This window comes from Pristis pectinata, chromosome 18, assembly GCF_009764475.1.
Source record: "Pristis pectinata isolate sPriPec2 chromosome 18, sPriPec2.1.pri, whole genome shotgun sequence".
Classification (NCBI taxonomy): Eukaryota; Metazoa; Chordata; class Chondrichthyes; order Rhinopristiformes; family Pristidae; genus Pristis; species Pristis pectinata.
Window position 1 is genome coordinate 35,840,570 of NC_067422.1, and position 16,675 is coordinate 35,857,244.

Sequence of the window (16,675 nt, forward strand, 5' to 3'; positions counted from 1 at the left end):
CCAAGATAAGATTTCTTTATTAGTCACATGTACGTCGAAACACACAGCGAAATGCATCTTTTGTAGAGTGTTCTGGGGGCAGCCCACAAGTGTCGCCACGCTTCTGGCGCCAACATAGCATGCCCACAACTTCCTAACCTGTACGTCTTTGGAATGTGGGAGGAAACCGGAGCACCTGGAGGAAACCCACGCAGACACGGGGAGAACGTACAAACTCCTTACAGACAGTGGCCGGAATTGAACCCGGGTCACTGACACTGTAATAGCATTACGCTAACCACTACACTGTCGTGCCTGCAACATGAGACTGTACCCCGTATGGTGATAGTGAACCAGATGACCGTAAGCTTTGACTATGAAACAGATGTCTAAGAGTGTTTTGAAGGCGAAGAGCTGTACCGGGATGTTTAGGGAGGGACTTCTGGAGCTTGGTGTGTCGGGGCTGGCAAGAGGCACACTGCAGTGGTGCAGAGGCCTTGGAGGGTCAAAAGGATATAGAGATAGGGAGAGGCAAGCCCCAGTGAGTATTCGAACACAAAGATAAGGATTTTAAAATCAGACCCTTGCTGGATTGGGAGATCAACAAGTACAGGGTAATTGAGCAAGCAAGGCTTGCTGGAAGTTAGGCTATGTGAGGCTAACACAGAGTTTACTCCCTTGGTAGATGTCATTTTAAAGTGAAGGTTTAATTACCAGTGCCAGACAAGTGAACCACTTGGTTGTAATCCACCACTCTGAAATTAAACCGTGCATGGAACTCTTGTCACAATCTGCAGCCTCTCGCAGGAGCCTGTGGTAGTCTGGGCAGCAAGAGATTAATTCACAGCCTTTCAGCGCTGTCTCACTAATCCTGGAGGAACACCACTGACCAGTGGGTCAGTGCTCATTGTGAAGGGCAGTGTTTTCAGTGACCTCAGATATACAGGAGACGACTGGAATAGTTTTCTCCAGGGGTCTCAGTCACACAGAATGGGTAGGTCATTCCCTCCTCGGCATGACTCTGATCAGCCCAGGGCCAGGATAGTGGCCCCATCGACAGATTAAGGAAAACGTATTGGCTGCGTTCTTCCCAGCAGCGGGGATCGGCAGGAAAGAGTCAGCCATGGTGAAGGACAAATAGTTGGACGAGTGCAGAGTGGGATGGTGTACATTCTTGTTCCCGATTCCCTAACCCAGCCACGCTGCCTGCCCATACAGCTCAGGATTATTCCATCCTTGCATATTTGGAGTGGGAAGTAAAGTCAGGCGTTGTATTTAATTAGTGCCTTTCACAGCCTCATGACATTCCAAAGCAGTCTGCAGCTAATGAAGTGTTGGCACCCTGGCAATGTGAGACAGTCTCTGCTCCAAGAGCTCCTGAAGCAGTGAGATAATTTGTTAGTGATTTTAACTGAAGGATGGATATTATCCAAGGCACTGGGAGCAGTTCCCTGCTGCTCTTCAAGTAGTTCTGCAGGGTCCGATAATGAAGGAATTTGACCCATCAGGTCCATATGAGCTCCCAGGGAGACATTCCCATCAATCCCACCTCCCCTCTCATTTCCCTGTATCCCTGTAACTCATTTTTCCTCACATTTGCCCATCAACTCTCCTTTGATTTTTTTTTGCCATTAATCTACATACAGGGGTAACTTACAGCAACCAGTTAACCTGTCAGCACAGATTGGGCAGTGGGAGGAAACCAGAGCACTTGGGGAAACCCACGCAGTCACAGGGAGAACATGTAAACTCTGCTCAGACAGCGCTGGAGGTCAGGATCAATCTGGGTCTCAAGCAGTGAGGCAACCACACTAACTGCTGCACCGGTGTGCTGCCTGCTTACATCAATCTGAGGGCGCAGAATGGGTCTCATCCATGTATAGAGTGATTGTGGACGAGGATGATGTTGGGATGGAGTTTTGGTTTGAGTTCAACACTGGCAAAAATCCACTGGATATCTAAAGAACTAATGTCACTTCAACAAACTCAGGAACAAATGTAGTGGATAAATAGTGGACTTGTATAGAAAAGGCTATTGGCATTTTGTTGATAACTTGCAAAGTTCCCAGGTAATTCATTCAACAATCAGCCTGGGATGTTTGGTCTGGAGGTGGACACATGGTCACCCCAGAAAATGGGCGCTAGTGATTTAGTTACTCTTTGTTTCCAGTGAGTTCACTGTGGTGTGTAATTTTGGCTGATAGTTAATAAAAGCAGAGCTAATGATTAACTGGATTGAATTGGTGCACACTGCACTGATCTCACACTAAACACAAAAAACACAGCTAAATCACCAGTGTCTAGACTAGCGAGCAGCCGGCTGACTAGTCCACCACACCAAAGGAATTTGCATTGTAGCACGTCCCAGGTCTCCCCAGCCTCCTGGCACCCCTTTTGGCTTTCTTCTGTTGGACCCGCTCCCAAGGCAGAGCCCCGACTTGCTGCATGACACTCCCCTGGTGGAAGTAATGATCGCCAGGATTCAAGACTGTCCTGGGCTCTTTGACCCCAGAGAAACAAAAAGCACAGGTGCATTAAAACATTTTTTGTTTTCATTTTCTTTAATCACAAAAATATATGTGATGGTTGGAAGTGGTTTGATTAGGCAATGGGTTATTCCCAACCATTCTAGGCAGCCCAAGCTTGAGGTCAAACTGTTTTATTTGAAGTATCTTTTCACCAGGAACAACTCCTCAACCCTGCAACTAGAACGTGAGTGTATTCCTCATGTTGGGGAGGGTCCATTAGTAACCCTGCTGACAGAGAGTCTGCTGAGAGGCCAATAGAAACAAAAGAACAAGAAACATATTGCCAGAGGAACTCAGTGGGTCAAACAGCATCTGTGGAGGTAGAGGGATGGTGGATGCTTTGGGTCGAGACCCTGCCTCAGGACTGAGAGTGTAGAGGGGAGATGATGGGTGTATGGAGCCAGGGGGGAGGGGGGTGGAGATAGAGACAGAGGCTGGAAGGTGAAAAGTGGAGACACAAGAGATTGCAGATGCTGGAATCGGATTAGTAAAGAAACCAAAGAATGCCGCCTGTATTTGTACCGTATTTTATAGAGTACCAAATAATCTACGTGAGCCCCCTTCCACCCTCCTCCATCTCCCCAGAGGGAGCAGAGATTTGTACAGAAAGCACGAATGGCAGAATTTAGGTTTGAGTGAGCACTGAGCTGGCTGGTTTTCACAAAATGAGGGAACTCCGTCCCACTTGTTTGGAACTCACGACAGCTTGGTGGCTTCTATTGTTGCTGGAGATCGCAGAACGGCATACAGTGTTGTTCCACCTCATTCAAGAAGTCCCAATCTGTAGTTTCCAGTAACGGGCTCAGTGAAGAGGTTACTGAGAGCCAGTGAGCAGACCATTTGATCCCTTGTTCCTACCCTGCCGTTCGAGAAGAACATGGCTGATCCGTTACCCTCTGCACCACCTTCCAGCACCAGCCCTGTGTCCCAAAGTCTGTAAGTCTCACTCTGTAACTGAGCTAAGCTTCTCCTGTCTTAATCACTTTTCTTTCTTCAATTGCAGAGCTCCTGGGCTCCACAAAGAGGCTGAATGTTAATTACCAAGATTCAGATGGGTGAGTACCATCAGCATCCTATTTGCATTAAACTTGCCAACCCCAATGCCATAAACCGGTTTAGCCATAGGATAAAGCAATAACCCAGGGAGCATTCTTAACATTGAGTGGCCTGTACTGGTTACCTAAAGAGGGGATGCCTTTTCTGGGGAAGTTTCACAAAGCATTCTCTAAGTTTATGTTTGCCTGCTATAAGCTGATGCTATCTGTACTGTTGATTCTATCTGCATGAAAATACAATGAGCAGTTGGTAGTAGCTGGGTCCTCTGTTACACAATCTCTGAGAACTTAATTCTTGCTGTGAAATAGTTGTGGTTCTGCCTTCTACAAAAACGGTCAAACAAAGAACATCAGTGAGGGGGGGGGAAAGGCCATTCAGCCCATCAAGCCTGTTCTTATTATGCAGGTGTAGTATCATGGCTGATCTACATCAGGAGGTAAGGGGGTATTGCCATTTCTGAATATCCTTCGATTACTCTCGGCAAAGAAAAATCTGTCAAAAATATTCTCAGACCTGAAACATTTCTCTTTCCACAAACTTCCTGCTGAGTATTTCCAGCATTTTCTGGTCTTATTTCAGATTTCCAGTATCTGCAGTTGTTTTCTTGATTTTCAAAAATCTGTCAAAGTCTGTTTTGAAGTCACCAGTACCCCTAGGATCTTGGCACAGTCATGTTATCAGATGATGTAGTGGCTGGGAACTGGGGGAGGGATGATACCCAGTCTTACAAAAGAAACAAGATACAGATCAGTGACGAAAGTGAATGCTGTTCGACTTTGAAAGCTTAAATTCAGAACTTCTGGAAGTAAACAACAGGTGGTTCAATATCTGAAAACAGAAAATGCTGGAAACACCCGGGTGCGTGCGGAGAGAGAAAAACAGATTAACATTTCAGGTCGGTGACCACTCATCAGAGCTTTAGAAAAGAGAGAATGTTTGGGTGTAAAGCAGGTTCTACAGACAGGTTGGCACTCAGACTATGAATCACCCAGTGCTGATTGACCCATCTATTACCAGCAATTTCGGATTTGTTTGGACCTCACGGCAGCATTTCAGGAGCTGAAGGAAGTGGTCAGAATGCTGGAGCTCTTTGTGCCGAGGGCACTCACAAACACCAGGCAGGATACCTGAGGGCTGCTTGCTGTCCAGTACCTCAGCCAAGCTGCCTGCCATCTATATATGAGCTCAGCCTGCATATTTGGGGGAACGTTCAACCCTGAAGGTTTTACAACTAATTCACTCCTTACGAAACATGACAGGAATGCAGGCAGTGGCTGTGTCTTTTACATTGATTATATTATGCTCTGTGATGGTCCTTCACCCCTCAGGAGACCTCGGGTAAACAACAGTAACACGGTGCAGATGATCCTGCCCAGTTGCTTCCCCACTCTTTCCCACCACGTGAATGATAGAGAAATGGGGAGCTATGTGGGAGGGAGGGTTTGGATCGATGTTAGAGCAGGATAAAATGTCGGCACAACGTTGTGGGCAGAAGGGCCTGTACTTGGTTGTAGTGTTCTATGCTCCACGCGGGCTTTCGGAGAAACATTGGAAGTGTCGATCATCCAGTAAAACACAGATGTCAGGGCCACTAGTAAAGGACGTGCGATATAATTCTTTCGCCAGGGAGTGGTTTGGAAGGCAGGTGCTGAGAGTTAATGAAGAGATGCAGTTGAGGGGAAGCTATGAGACTCGCTGGGTATCTGAGGTCGGTGAATACAGAGGAGTATGGGATAGATGTTGGGAGAGCCCAGTCACTACACAATACTGAAAGGGGTGTGACTCCTCTGCATCACTTGGCAGGCCCCTGGGCATCAGCCCAGTGAAGGGCACTGAGGTACCAACCCATTCCACACATCAAGAGTTGATGGGTTCCCTCACATTGCCCAAGACCACTGAACAGCCTCCATGGCCTCCTTGTCTTAGGCAAGGTGTATAAGATGATGAGAGGTATTGATAGGGTAGATAGTCAGAGGCTTTTCCCCAGGGCTGAATTGGTGGCCACAAGAGGACACAGGTTTAAGGTGCTGGGGAGTAGATATAGAGGAGATGTCAGGGGTAAGTTTTTTACTCAGAGAGTGGTGAGTGTGTGGAATGGGCTGCTGGCAACAGTGGTGGAGGTGGATACGATGGGGTCGTTTAAGAGGATAGGTACATGGAGCTGAGTAAAATAGAGGGCTATGGGTAAGCCTAGTAATTTCTAGGGTAGGGACATGTTCAGCACAGCTTTGTGGGCCGAAGGGCCTGAATTGTGCTGTAATTGTTCTATGTTCTAAGTGCTGATGCTTCAAGAGGCTCCTCCTACCCTTGCTCCCTGTCTGCCTCCGGACCTTCTGCCTGGTTGCGGGGCTCTCTGCAGGCTGCAGTTCACTGCTCTTTACTCTGATTTGCCTGGTCAAAGGGGAAAAAAAAAATGAGACAGATGTTTATTTAGTGCCCATCATGATCTCAGGAAAAGCACCTTATACTTATCTTATAGTCTTGAAGTGCTGTTGTTGCATTGTAGAAAGAAAAGTGTATGCACAGCCCAATCCCACAGTCTGCAATATAATAATCAGAAAATAAATTGTTCAAGAGAGAGGTAATGACAGGGAAAAGGAAGGATTTCTCTTGCTGCTCTTTGAAATGGTGCCATCTGATCTATTAAATGTATTTTCCATGTTACAACAATTAATTGGCTGTAGAAGGACTTCAAGAGGTGCTGAGGTCACTGTGTACGCACACTCTGTCTTTTGGTTTGCTTTGGACCTCCTGCCTCAGTTTGACCTGGTAGTTGTCAGACATTATCAGGGAGATGAGCCTGCAAGCCCACTGTCTAAGTCGGCACACTGGACCTTTGCCTCAGGAGTCTGACTCAGGCTCGAAAATATTTAAAAACACACAGTCCACAGTTTGACTGAGAGCGTTAGGGCTGAGTCTCAAGTCTGTTCCTGCTGGCTGAGTAAAGACGAACATCAAACAAACCTGCGGGAAGCCTGCACGTTGAATCCCGGCACGTTGATACTTAGAGGAGAGATGGATTGACAGCTCAGTGGGTCACTGGGCCTCGTGACTGTGTAGCCAGCTGCCCGAAGGTCCTGCTGGGAAACAGCAATTAATGCAGTGCCACTGAGGTGCCCACCTGTTTTGGATTCTGCTCTTTTCCTTGCCCAAGCACGCTTGGCATAGCTTCCGTTGTAAGGAATGCAAGAAAAGCCGTGGATGGCCACGCCGTGAATGACAGGAGCATCCAATAACACAAGTCCGCAGTATCAGTGTGCATTTATAACTTGAACTATCAGCTTTCCGAATGGCTTATCATAGTATCCAGATTTCTCATATTCCATAGAGGAAGGCCATTCAGCCCATCGAGTCAATGTAATGCTTGGAGCAACCCCATCAGTCCCATTCCCCCACTTTTTTCCCTCCAGCCCGTTTTCTCTCTCACATTCCCATCTGCTCGCCCCTCCCTGATTTCTGCTACCACTCACCTGCACTAGGGTAATTTACAGTGACCAGTTAACCAACCAAGCAGCACGTCTTTAGGATGTGGGAGGGAAGCGGAGAACCTGAAGGACAACCACGTGGTCACGGAGAGAATGTGCGCACTACAACTCCACACAGACAGCACCGGAGGTGAGGATCGAACGTGGGTGGCTGGAGCTGTGAGGCAGCAGCGCTAACTGTTACTCCTCTATCCCACCCAATCCATGACGATTCACTGGAGCCGTCAGTTCCCAGCATGCTTTTCTACCCTGCAGCCATGACTTATTGGCGGAACTCTGGTCTCTAAGCCGCAGGAGTCTGGCTCTGGAGACGTCCCACACCGACGGACCAGGCCCACACGTCAGTCCGGTGCTGAGCAAATTTCTGTCAGTGGTGCTGGCCTTCAGGAACAACGTTACACCAAAGCCCCTTTCCTGTCTTCAGTGGGCATGATGATCCCGCAGTTCCACTTCTGGGACTGTTGACCACTACAGGGGCTGGACACTTAAGTACAACAGCGCACAACAGACCTTTCTTTGTTCCTAAATGAGAGGAGACCTGAGAGGCATCGATAGAAGAGACAGCCGGTGTCTTTCTCCCAGGGTCGAAATACCTAATACTAGAGGGCATGCATTTAAGGTGAGGGGAGAAAAATTCAAAGGAGATGTGCGGGGCAGGTTTTTATTTTACACAGAGAGTGGTGGGTGCCCGGAATGTGCTGCAGGGGGTGGTGTTGGAGGCAGATACGGTAGAGGTGTTTAAGAGGCTCTTAGAAAAGGCACATGAATATGCAGAGAATGGTAGGATATGGATCATGTGCAGGCAGAAGAGATTTAGTATTACTTGGCACTGTGTTTGGCACAACATTGCGGGCCGAAGGGCCTGTTCCTGTGCTGTACTGTTCCATGTAAATGCTGTTTCAAAACAAAGAAAAATGCGCATGCGTGTGTACACACATACACACACACACACACACACACACACACACACACACACACACACACACACACACACACACACACACACACACACACAAAAACGCCGAAATAAAGGCAAAAAAACAAAATGGGAGGCCATCCTGGTGCTCTCATCAGTGTTTAGCCCTTTTCCAATATCACTGAAATAGATTATCTGGTCAGTTATATTGATGTTGCATCTGGGACCTTGCACATTGGCCGTGGTAGTTCCCTGGAATCCAACAGTGATCACTTTTAGAAAACTTCTCGATTAGTGGTCTTTTACTGTATAATGCAAATCTTTCTTTCATTCTCAAATCAGCTGTGAAGTGTTGTGGCAACATACATTGTTGCCACATATGTTCATCTTAGTAAGTAGGCAAATGATCCTTTTTAATATGCATGTTTTGTATCGTTGGACAGATCCTTGATAGGCAAAGGAGGTGAAAGGTTGCTGGGGTTGAGGCTGTGGTCAGATCAGCCATGTTGAGCATGTGAGAGAAAACAGGTTGGAGGGTATAAAGTGAGGGACTGAGACTGATGGGAGTGCTCTGGACATGATGGACCAAAGAGCTCCTCCTCCCATTGTAAGGAAGTATGAATGATCTCCCTGAATGGTAGAGGGGCCAAGCAGCCTACTCCTCCTCATTTGTACATTTACATTACACGCAAGCCTTCTGGCACTTCGAGGTGTCTTGAAGGTGGGAAAGACCAGAGAAAGCCAACAAAACACTGGTGGGGACGCAAGAGACTGCGGATGCTGGAATCTGGAGCGGCACACAATCTGCTGGAGGAACTCAGCGGGTCAAGCAGCATCTGTGGGAGGAAAGGAATTGTTGATGTCTGGGGTCAAAACCTGCATCAAGACTGGTGGACCAGTCGACAATTGCTTTACCCCCCCCCCCCCCCCCACTGCCCATAGATGCTGCTGAGTTCCTCCAGCAGATTGTTTGCTGCTACAAAATATTGGTGGGATTTGTTCAAAATTGTAAGGAAAATTGATAAAGACAAGTGGAGAGAAAGTATTTCAATGGTTGTTTAGTCAGCTAGGAAGCCTGGTATTTAAGTCCAACACAAACCCATTGCTGATCATTAGAAAATCCCCTGCATGTTCTCCTGATTAGCAAACACTCACGTAACACATCCTGGCTGCAACATGGGATGGATGGTTGGCGGAGAGGGCAGTTGTTTAATTCGGTAGAGTTGTTGTGACATAGCATGTCTGACTAGAAACAGCGGAGAGTTCTAGGGGAAAATTGATAAATGAAAATACAAACTAATATGGAAGGTAAATTAAGAGATCGGACCGACGTGACAGGGCTTGATCTGTGCTGCCAACTTCCATAATTCTAGGTCCAGCTGTGTGGTGGAGTGTTTACAGATGTGTAGTCAGGGCTTTATATATGCCTGTTGTTTTCTTATCTCCATGAGCCAGAGCAAATGACACATGATGTGGTCAGGTTGTGTCTTGTCGGTGGAATCTGAGGCAGTCGACACTGCCTGAGCCAGGAGAGTGCACTAATGTGCTCATTTATCCCAGTGTGATGGCAGAGAGCGAATGAGGCCCAAGGATTGTTCTTTTTAAGTGTGGTGAAGGTGGTCGTCAGGCAGCTGTCACTAGGGGTGCTGCCAAAATGCGATATTTCAAGAGAGCGAGAGAGAGAGAGACTTAAATAGACGGAACTCTGCGGATGCATTGCTGCAGGGTGTGGTGTGAATCCCCATGTCAGGAACACTGGAATGATGGAAAGTTGTTTGCTATGTAGAAATGGCATTTTGACTCTCTTACCCTGAGCTCCAGGGGGCAGGGTGTGGGATTACAACCTGAGAGCTCCTCGCTGATACTTGCTGAGAATTGCAAGGAGGGCTAACCCAGTTAGCAAACATGCTCCTGACAAATCTTAACTACAAAAGGGGGGGTTTATTTAAATTGTCACTTAACAAGTGTTTCATTTGCTACAACAGAGGATAGAGTATGCATTTGAAGACTTCTTTTTCCCCCAAATACAGCCCCATTAGAAATGGTATCATCTTTCAAATCAGATTAGTAGGGAGAAGCCACCATAAGTGGTGTATGACTTTGCTTATCTGTTGTGTTTACATCAGCACCATGCCGAAACAATAGGTCAGCAATCTAAATGTTCAAAACAATAAATTAATCAACATTTTTAGCCCTGAGCACTTAAAATTTTCAAATTCAAAATTGAACAATTGTTTAAAATCAGCTAATTATGCTGTTTTCCATCTCAACCATAGTCAATTAGAATGTATTTATTGTGTTAGGTATTTTGGGCAGAAATAATTACTCACTTTGCAGTTGCCTAGAATGTTGCTTTCATGGGATGTGTGCACTGCAAGCGAGACTGGCATCTATTGCCTGTCCCTCACTGCCATTGGAAAGGTGCTCAAGAGCTACCTGTTGGGTTGTGTGTCGATTATGAAGGAACTCCACAACATTATGATGTATGGATTTCCAGGATTTTAACTACTGATTATAAGGGATCAACCATATATTTCCAAGTCGGGAAAGACCTGCACGCAGTGGGATTTCTGCCTTGCTGTTCCATCTGGTAGATGCTATTGTTTGAGGTTCTGTTGAAGAAGCCTTTGTAAATTGTTGCTATGAACCTTGTTGATTATGCACACTGCAGCCGTGGTGTTTAAGGCAGTGAGGGCAGAGCCAGTGACTGCATTTTCCTTTATATGCTGAACATCTTGAATGTTTTTTGGAGCTGCATTCATCCAGAAAATAGACTATCATACTATAGACGTGTACCTTGGAGATGGTGAAATTGCTTTGGAACACAGCCCCATTAGAAATGGTAATCCATCTTTCGGATCAGATTAGTAGGGAGAAGCTACCACAAGTGGTGTATGACCTTGCTTATCTGTTGTGCTCACAACAGCACCATGCGGAAACAATAGGTCAGTAATCTAAATGTTCAATATTCATTTTTTTGCACTATTTATTTATTTTGTAATTTATAGTAATTCTATGTCTTTGCACTGTACTCCTGCTGCAAAACAACAAATTTCACGACATATAAGTCAGTGATAATAAACCTGATTCTGAAACAAGCTATTTAAATTGGGAAGCAAACTCCAGCACCTGTGCTCTTTTGTCTGACGCGGATGAATTACCTGTACATTTCAGCTGGTCAAAACCAGCCTGGTTTGCTTTTGATTTACTGCATCCTCACAGGGAGGAGATTGACTAACTACTGACTTCTCATCATGCAGGGCAGCTGGTACCCCCTACAAAAGTTAAGGGTTTACTATACCTCCTGCTATGTGAATCTTCACTTAATGAAGGGTTCTGTAGGAACCTAACCCCTTTATTAAACAGGGGAACCCTGAATAGAGTTGTGTGCAGTTCAGGAGAGCAGAATGGGGCTTAAAAGTGATGCCTTTCCAAATTGAGAATCTGACCTTTGTGAAGAGTGTCCTTGGTGAAGCTGGTGCTGTTGGAATTGCAGCCTCGTGTGAATTATTTCTGTCCCCTCAGAATAATAGGTCAAATCTAAAGACCCAACTTCATTTTCTATTGCAAACTGTTTTGGTGGGAGTCTTGTCACTCATTACCCAGTGAATGTCAGCATAGTTCATGCTGTATTCCTGGGCATTTTACTCCAGTGCCTTGAATTTTAACCGAGCTTCAGAGCTAGTGGAACCAATTTGAGGAGAGCAGCTTGCTAGTTAGCACAAACATAATGTACGGCCCAGGCCCTGAGTTCTGGAATTCCTTCCCTGAATCTCTCTCCCTCTCTCCCTCTCCTCCTCCATAGTGGTAGCACACTGGTTAAATTACTGGACCAGTCACCCTGAGGCTTGGACAAACAATCCAGAGACCTGAGTTCAAATCCCACCATAGCAGCTTTGGGACTAAAATTCAGGTAATGTCTACTCTTTATGATAATGACCACAAAACTCCTGGGCTGTTAAAAATACCCATCTGGTTCACTAATGCCCGTCAGGAGGGTAAATGTAATCTCCTTCCCCAGTCTGCCCTTGATGTGACTCCCATCCCACAGTATGTGGTTGACTCTAGAAATGATTAACAAGCCAAGCTATTAAGGGTAGTGTCAGATCCAGTTATTTTTGAATCTGCAGGTTCTTTCAGGAGTCCAAGAATGAGCTGAAAACAAGTTGGTGCTTAACAAAGTTTTATTGGAGAAGTTTGAAACAAAGAAACAGTCAGAGAGCACATGGCACTAGCTTTACTACTAGGAGATGAGCCAAGACAAAGGAACTAAAATGAGCTGGGGGCAAGGGGCAAGAGAGTGATTAACAAAAAAACGACACCTTTTATACCTGAGATAAGAGGTACTCCTTAGCTAACAAAAGTCCAATCAGAAAACCTATTAGATACCTGTGGCAAAATTAATGAGAAAACACGTATTCACCTGATGGACGAACCAATAAGCTAAGAAGCGGTTGTACCTTGTGCAGCCACTTGAGGTGTATTAAACACTATACATGTAAAAAATTACCTAAAAGAAAAGATATATATTAAACAGTCAAATCCAACAGGTATTTGGGGACTGGTTATTAACGTTGACCTTGCCAGAAATGCTCATATCTCCCAACAAATGACTGGGTTAGAGAATAATCACGCGTGGCTTGCTATTAGTTTTTATCCACTCATGCACCTCCGAAGAGTTTGGGACGCTCTTGTAAATTGGAGATGCAAAGTAAATGCAAGAGGTTGTTGTTAAATGTTCGGATGATAAACCTGATAAAGGTATTTTTTTGTGTGATTGGGAAGTACCCAACAATGCAAGGGGGTATTTATTGCCCACTGCTGGTTGCTAAGAGTCATCAATCAGATATTTTAGGACGGTGAGACAAGGTGGGCTCAAGACGTGGGATGGCTCAGTTGATCATTGCCTGGCCGGAAATCAGAGAACCCCAGAATTAAGAGAACTGGTAAAAAGACCAGAGGGAGGTGAGGAGGATTTCGACCCATCTCTTCCTCTCAAAGTGCACAGAGTCATGTAATAATATAGCACGGAGACAGGCCCTTCAGCCCAGCTCGTCCATGCAGACCAAGGTGCCCATATAAGCAAGTCCAATTTGCCTGCTTTTAGCCCATATCCCTCTAAACCTTTCCTATCCATGCACCTGTCTTTTATCTGATCCAAATGCACTGCTTGTAAGGATGGCTGAGTGGACTGAGTAACTTCTAAAGGGAACTGGAAGGCAGCTTAAAAATGATAACAATCACAGGACAGTGGGGAGTGGAACTGATTGGACAGATTTTTCAAAGATCTGGCCCAGACACAGTGGGCCGAATGGCTTCTTCCTGCTCCTCCTCAGTAGCCCACCCCGGAATCCGGGGTGACTTGCTTCCACTCCAATTCTGTGGGCTCTGACGAGGCCAGTGTGGGATCTGCAGGTGGGAGGGGTTGGTGTTTGGCTTGGGAGATGCTGGATTTCTGTGTGCTCCCAGGGTAAGGACTGGAAGTTCTCAGGGCCATTCCGCATGCTGCTTCTGCATTTTGAGTGGCGATAGCCCAAGGATTTCCACAGGTTTGTGGGGATGTTACTCTTTTTCCGGGAGGCTTTGAAAACACCCTTGAATCTTTCCCATTGTCCTCCTGATAATGACTTTCCATGACGGAGCACAGTATGAGTGTTTATTTCAGGCGTTTAGTGTTGGGAATGCAAATTCTGTGGCCTGTCCATTGGAGCCAATTGTGTACAATTAGGACCTCATTGTTGGGATTGTTGCCCTCTCCCAAGTTATTGATGTTGATTGGTTTATCCTGTCAATGGATTTGGTGGATTTAGCAGAGACAGCATTGGTGATGCCTCTCTGGAGCTCTGAGGTACCCACTGTAGGTAGTCCATGTGCATACAGGAGGGTCGGGATCACTCTTACCCAATAGACACTGTGCTTTGCTCTGGGTTTAAGGTCTGGATATCATTTTTTTCATGGGATATCCAAATGCTGTGGCTGGTACACTGGAGGTGTCAGTGAATTCCATCATGGATGGTTGCCTTCACTGAGAGGTGGCTCTCAAGAAATGGGAAGGGGTCCACATTTTCCAGGGTCTTGTTGTGGACTTTTATTGTCGGAGGGCTATGTTGTACAGAGGGGACCTGTGTTGTACAGGTAGAGGACCCTGGTCTTGTGGATGTTAACCATTCTCACTTCTTCATTGTGAATGAATCGACAATGTCTTGGGGTTGAGCCCACCAACGTATGCCTACATCACCATTACCTCGTACTGTGCTCAATCACTGAAGGTGGTAAATTTCATCATCGACCGCTTTTGCTGAGCAGCAGTGATACATCTAATACAAGCGGGCTTATGCAGCCAGCTGATTTTGAGAGGAATACTCCACAGTCACAGATGAAATTCATCTTCATCTAACATGCAAGCTACGACCTTAGCCAGAGGGTCCACAGCAAAGGGGTATAGACTGTGTGCAGGCAGATGGGATTAATTTGGATCGGCAAAGACATAGTGTTCCTGTGCAGTACTCTTCTATGTTCCAGACCCAACCCCTGTGCAGACCAATGTCAAGCAAGGCTGTATCATCACCCCAACACTTTTTTCGATCTGTCTCACCATAATGTTGCACCTCACTTTCAACAAGTTTCCCACTGGAGTGGATCTAATCGACAGGATGAATGGAAAACAGTTTCACCGAATAGGAAACGGTTTAACCCACTTTGCCTCCACTTCAGATTCAAGGACATCCCAACTTAAGTTGCACCACCTCCCACGTCTCTGGCCCCATCTCTCAACAAAGGCAGGCTGATGAGGAAGTTCACCCCCTTCGGCCAAAGCCTCTGGTGAGGTCCGAAAGGCCCACGTGTAGTGATTGATGCTGCTCCCTGCATATCTCTTGGAGTTGCGATGAAGGTCACGATCACATTCTGATTCAGGGAATGGCTCTTCGGAAAGTGGGATGGGGTCATTGAGGAGGACCCTGGCGATGTAGACAGCAGGGAGACCCCTCTATAGACTGCTTTCTTGAAGATGGTAATGTGCAGTACAGTTCTATGAATGAGCAGTTTCTGAAGCAGTTGCCCTGGTGCCAGACCTCACTGGTGGGATCTGAACTGGGTTGTCAACTGTCAGCTGTGGGGCAATGGGCCACTGCCCTGGATTTGAAGGTCAGGTATTCAGGTCCACATCAGATAGCTGAATCTAGGCTAAAATCCTGTGCAGTACTGAGGAAGTGCCACACTGTCAGGGAGAGCTATTCTTGGATCTTGAGGTCATGTCTTACCACTTGAGTGGACGTAAATGTTCCCGTGAGAGTAGGAGGCTCTCCCCAGCACCTCTGGACAATACCTGCCCCTCCACCAACAACGGAAACCAGATCTGATCATTCACACATTGACGTTTGTGGAATCTTGTGGGCAAAACTGGCTGCTGTTTCCAATGTTCTCATATTGACTTTATAATTCCCTCCTTGGTGGTAATATGACTGGGCACACCCTGAGGTGTCTCTAAGTGTAAATGTTGTTCCCATTTTATACTTCGCTCTTACTTTTCCTCATTCCTTTTTTCTTTCTCCTTCAGATTCCTCTACACAAGCCTTTATTCCTCTTTATTCATTCATTCACACTTCTTTTTCATATTTTCTTTCAAATTTTCTTTTATACTTTACACTTTTTGTATACTTTCATTTGCTTTTCCTTTGGCTGTCCATTCTCCCCCTCCCTCTCCCCCTCCCTCTCCCCTCCCTCTCCCTCTCCCCCTCCCTCTCCCCCTCCCTCTCCCCCTCCCCCTCCCTCTCCCCCTCCCTCTCCCCCTCCCTCTCCCCCTCCCTCTCCCCCTCCCTCTCCCCCTCCCTCTCCCCCTCCCTCTCCCCCCCCCCCCCCCTCACCCCCTCCCTCACGCCTTCCCTCACTCCCTCCCCCTCTCCCTCCCTCTCTCCCCTCCCTCTCTCCCTCCCTCTCCCCTCCCTCTCTCCCCTCCCTCTCTCCCCCTCCCTCTCCCCCTCCCCCTACCTCTCCCTCTCCCCCTCCCCCTCCCCCTCCCCCTCCCCCTCCCCCTCCCCCTCCCCCTCCCCCTCCCTCCCCCTCCCTCCCTCTCCCCCTCCCTCTCCCCCTCCCTCTCCCCCTCCCTCTCCCCCTCCCTCTCCCCCTCCCCCTCCCCCTCCCCCTCCCCCTCCCCCTCCCCCTCCCCCTCCCCCTCCCCCTCCCCCTCCCCCCCCCCTCCCCCTCCCCCTCCCCCTCCCCCTCCCTCCCTCCCTCCCTCCCTCCCTCCCCCTCCCCCTCTCCCTCCCCCTCCCCCTCCCCCTCCCCCTCCCCCTCCCCCTCCCCCCCTCCCTCCCCCCCTCCCTCCCCCCCTCCCTCCCCCCCTCCCTCCCCCCCTCCCTCCCCCTCCCCCTCCCCCTCCCCCTCCCCTCCCCCTCCCCCTCTCCCTCCCCTCCCCCTCCCCCTCTCCCTCCCCCCCTCCCCCTCCCTCCCTCCCCCCCTCCCTCCCCCTCTCCCTCCCCCTCCCTCCCTCCCCCCCTCCCTCCCCCTCCCTCCCTTCCCCTCCCTCTCACCTTTCATGGGGTTGAGGTGAGGTAACAGGAAATGGCCCATCCCTCTCTCATCTCTCTGTGTCTGTGTCTCATTCTTTTTCTCTCTCTCTCTTTCTCTGAATTTTTCTCTCTCATTCTTTCACTCTCTCTCTTTCGGTTTGTCTCTGATTTTCTTTCTCCCCCTCTCTCCCTCCCCCCCCT

The 16,675-nt window shown here is 47.7% G+C and overlaps 1 protein-coding gene across 8 annotated transcripts in view; it reads left to right on the top strand.

The window, feature by feature from the left end:
- The window catches only part of LOC127580049 (caskin-2-like), a 227,874-nt gene that overhangs the window by 122,197 nt on the left and 89,002 nt on the right, over positions 1-16,675 (top strand). For all 8 annotated transcript variants that reach the window (XM_052033195.1, XM_052033194.1, XM_052033197.1 and 5 more), the window contains one exon: positions 3,511-3,562. In XM_052033195.1, coding sequence (XP_051889155.1) covers positions 3,511-3,562 — 52 coding nt within the window. The remainder of the gene's footprint in view (positions 1-3,510; positions 3,563-16,675) is intronic.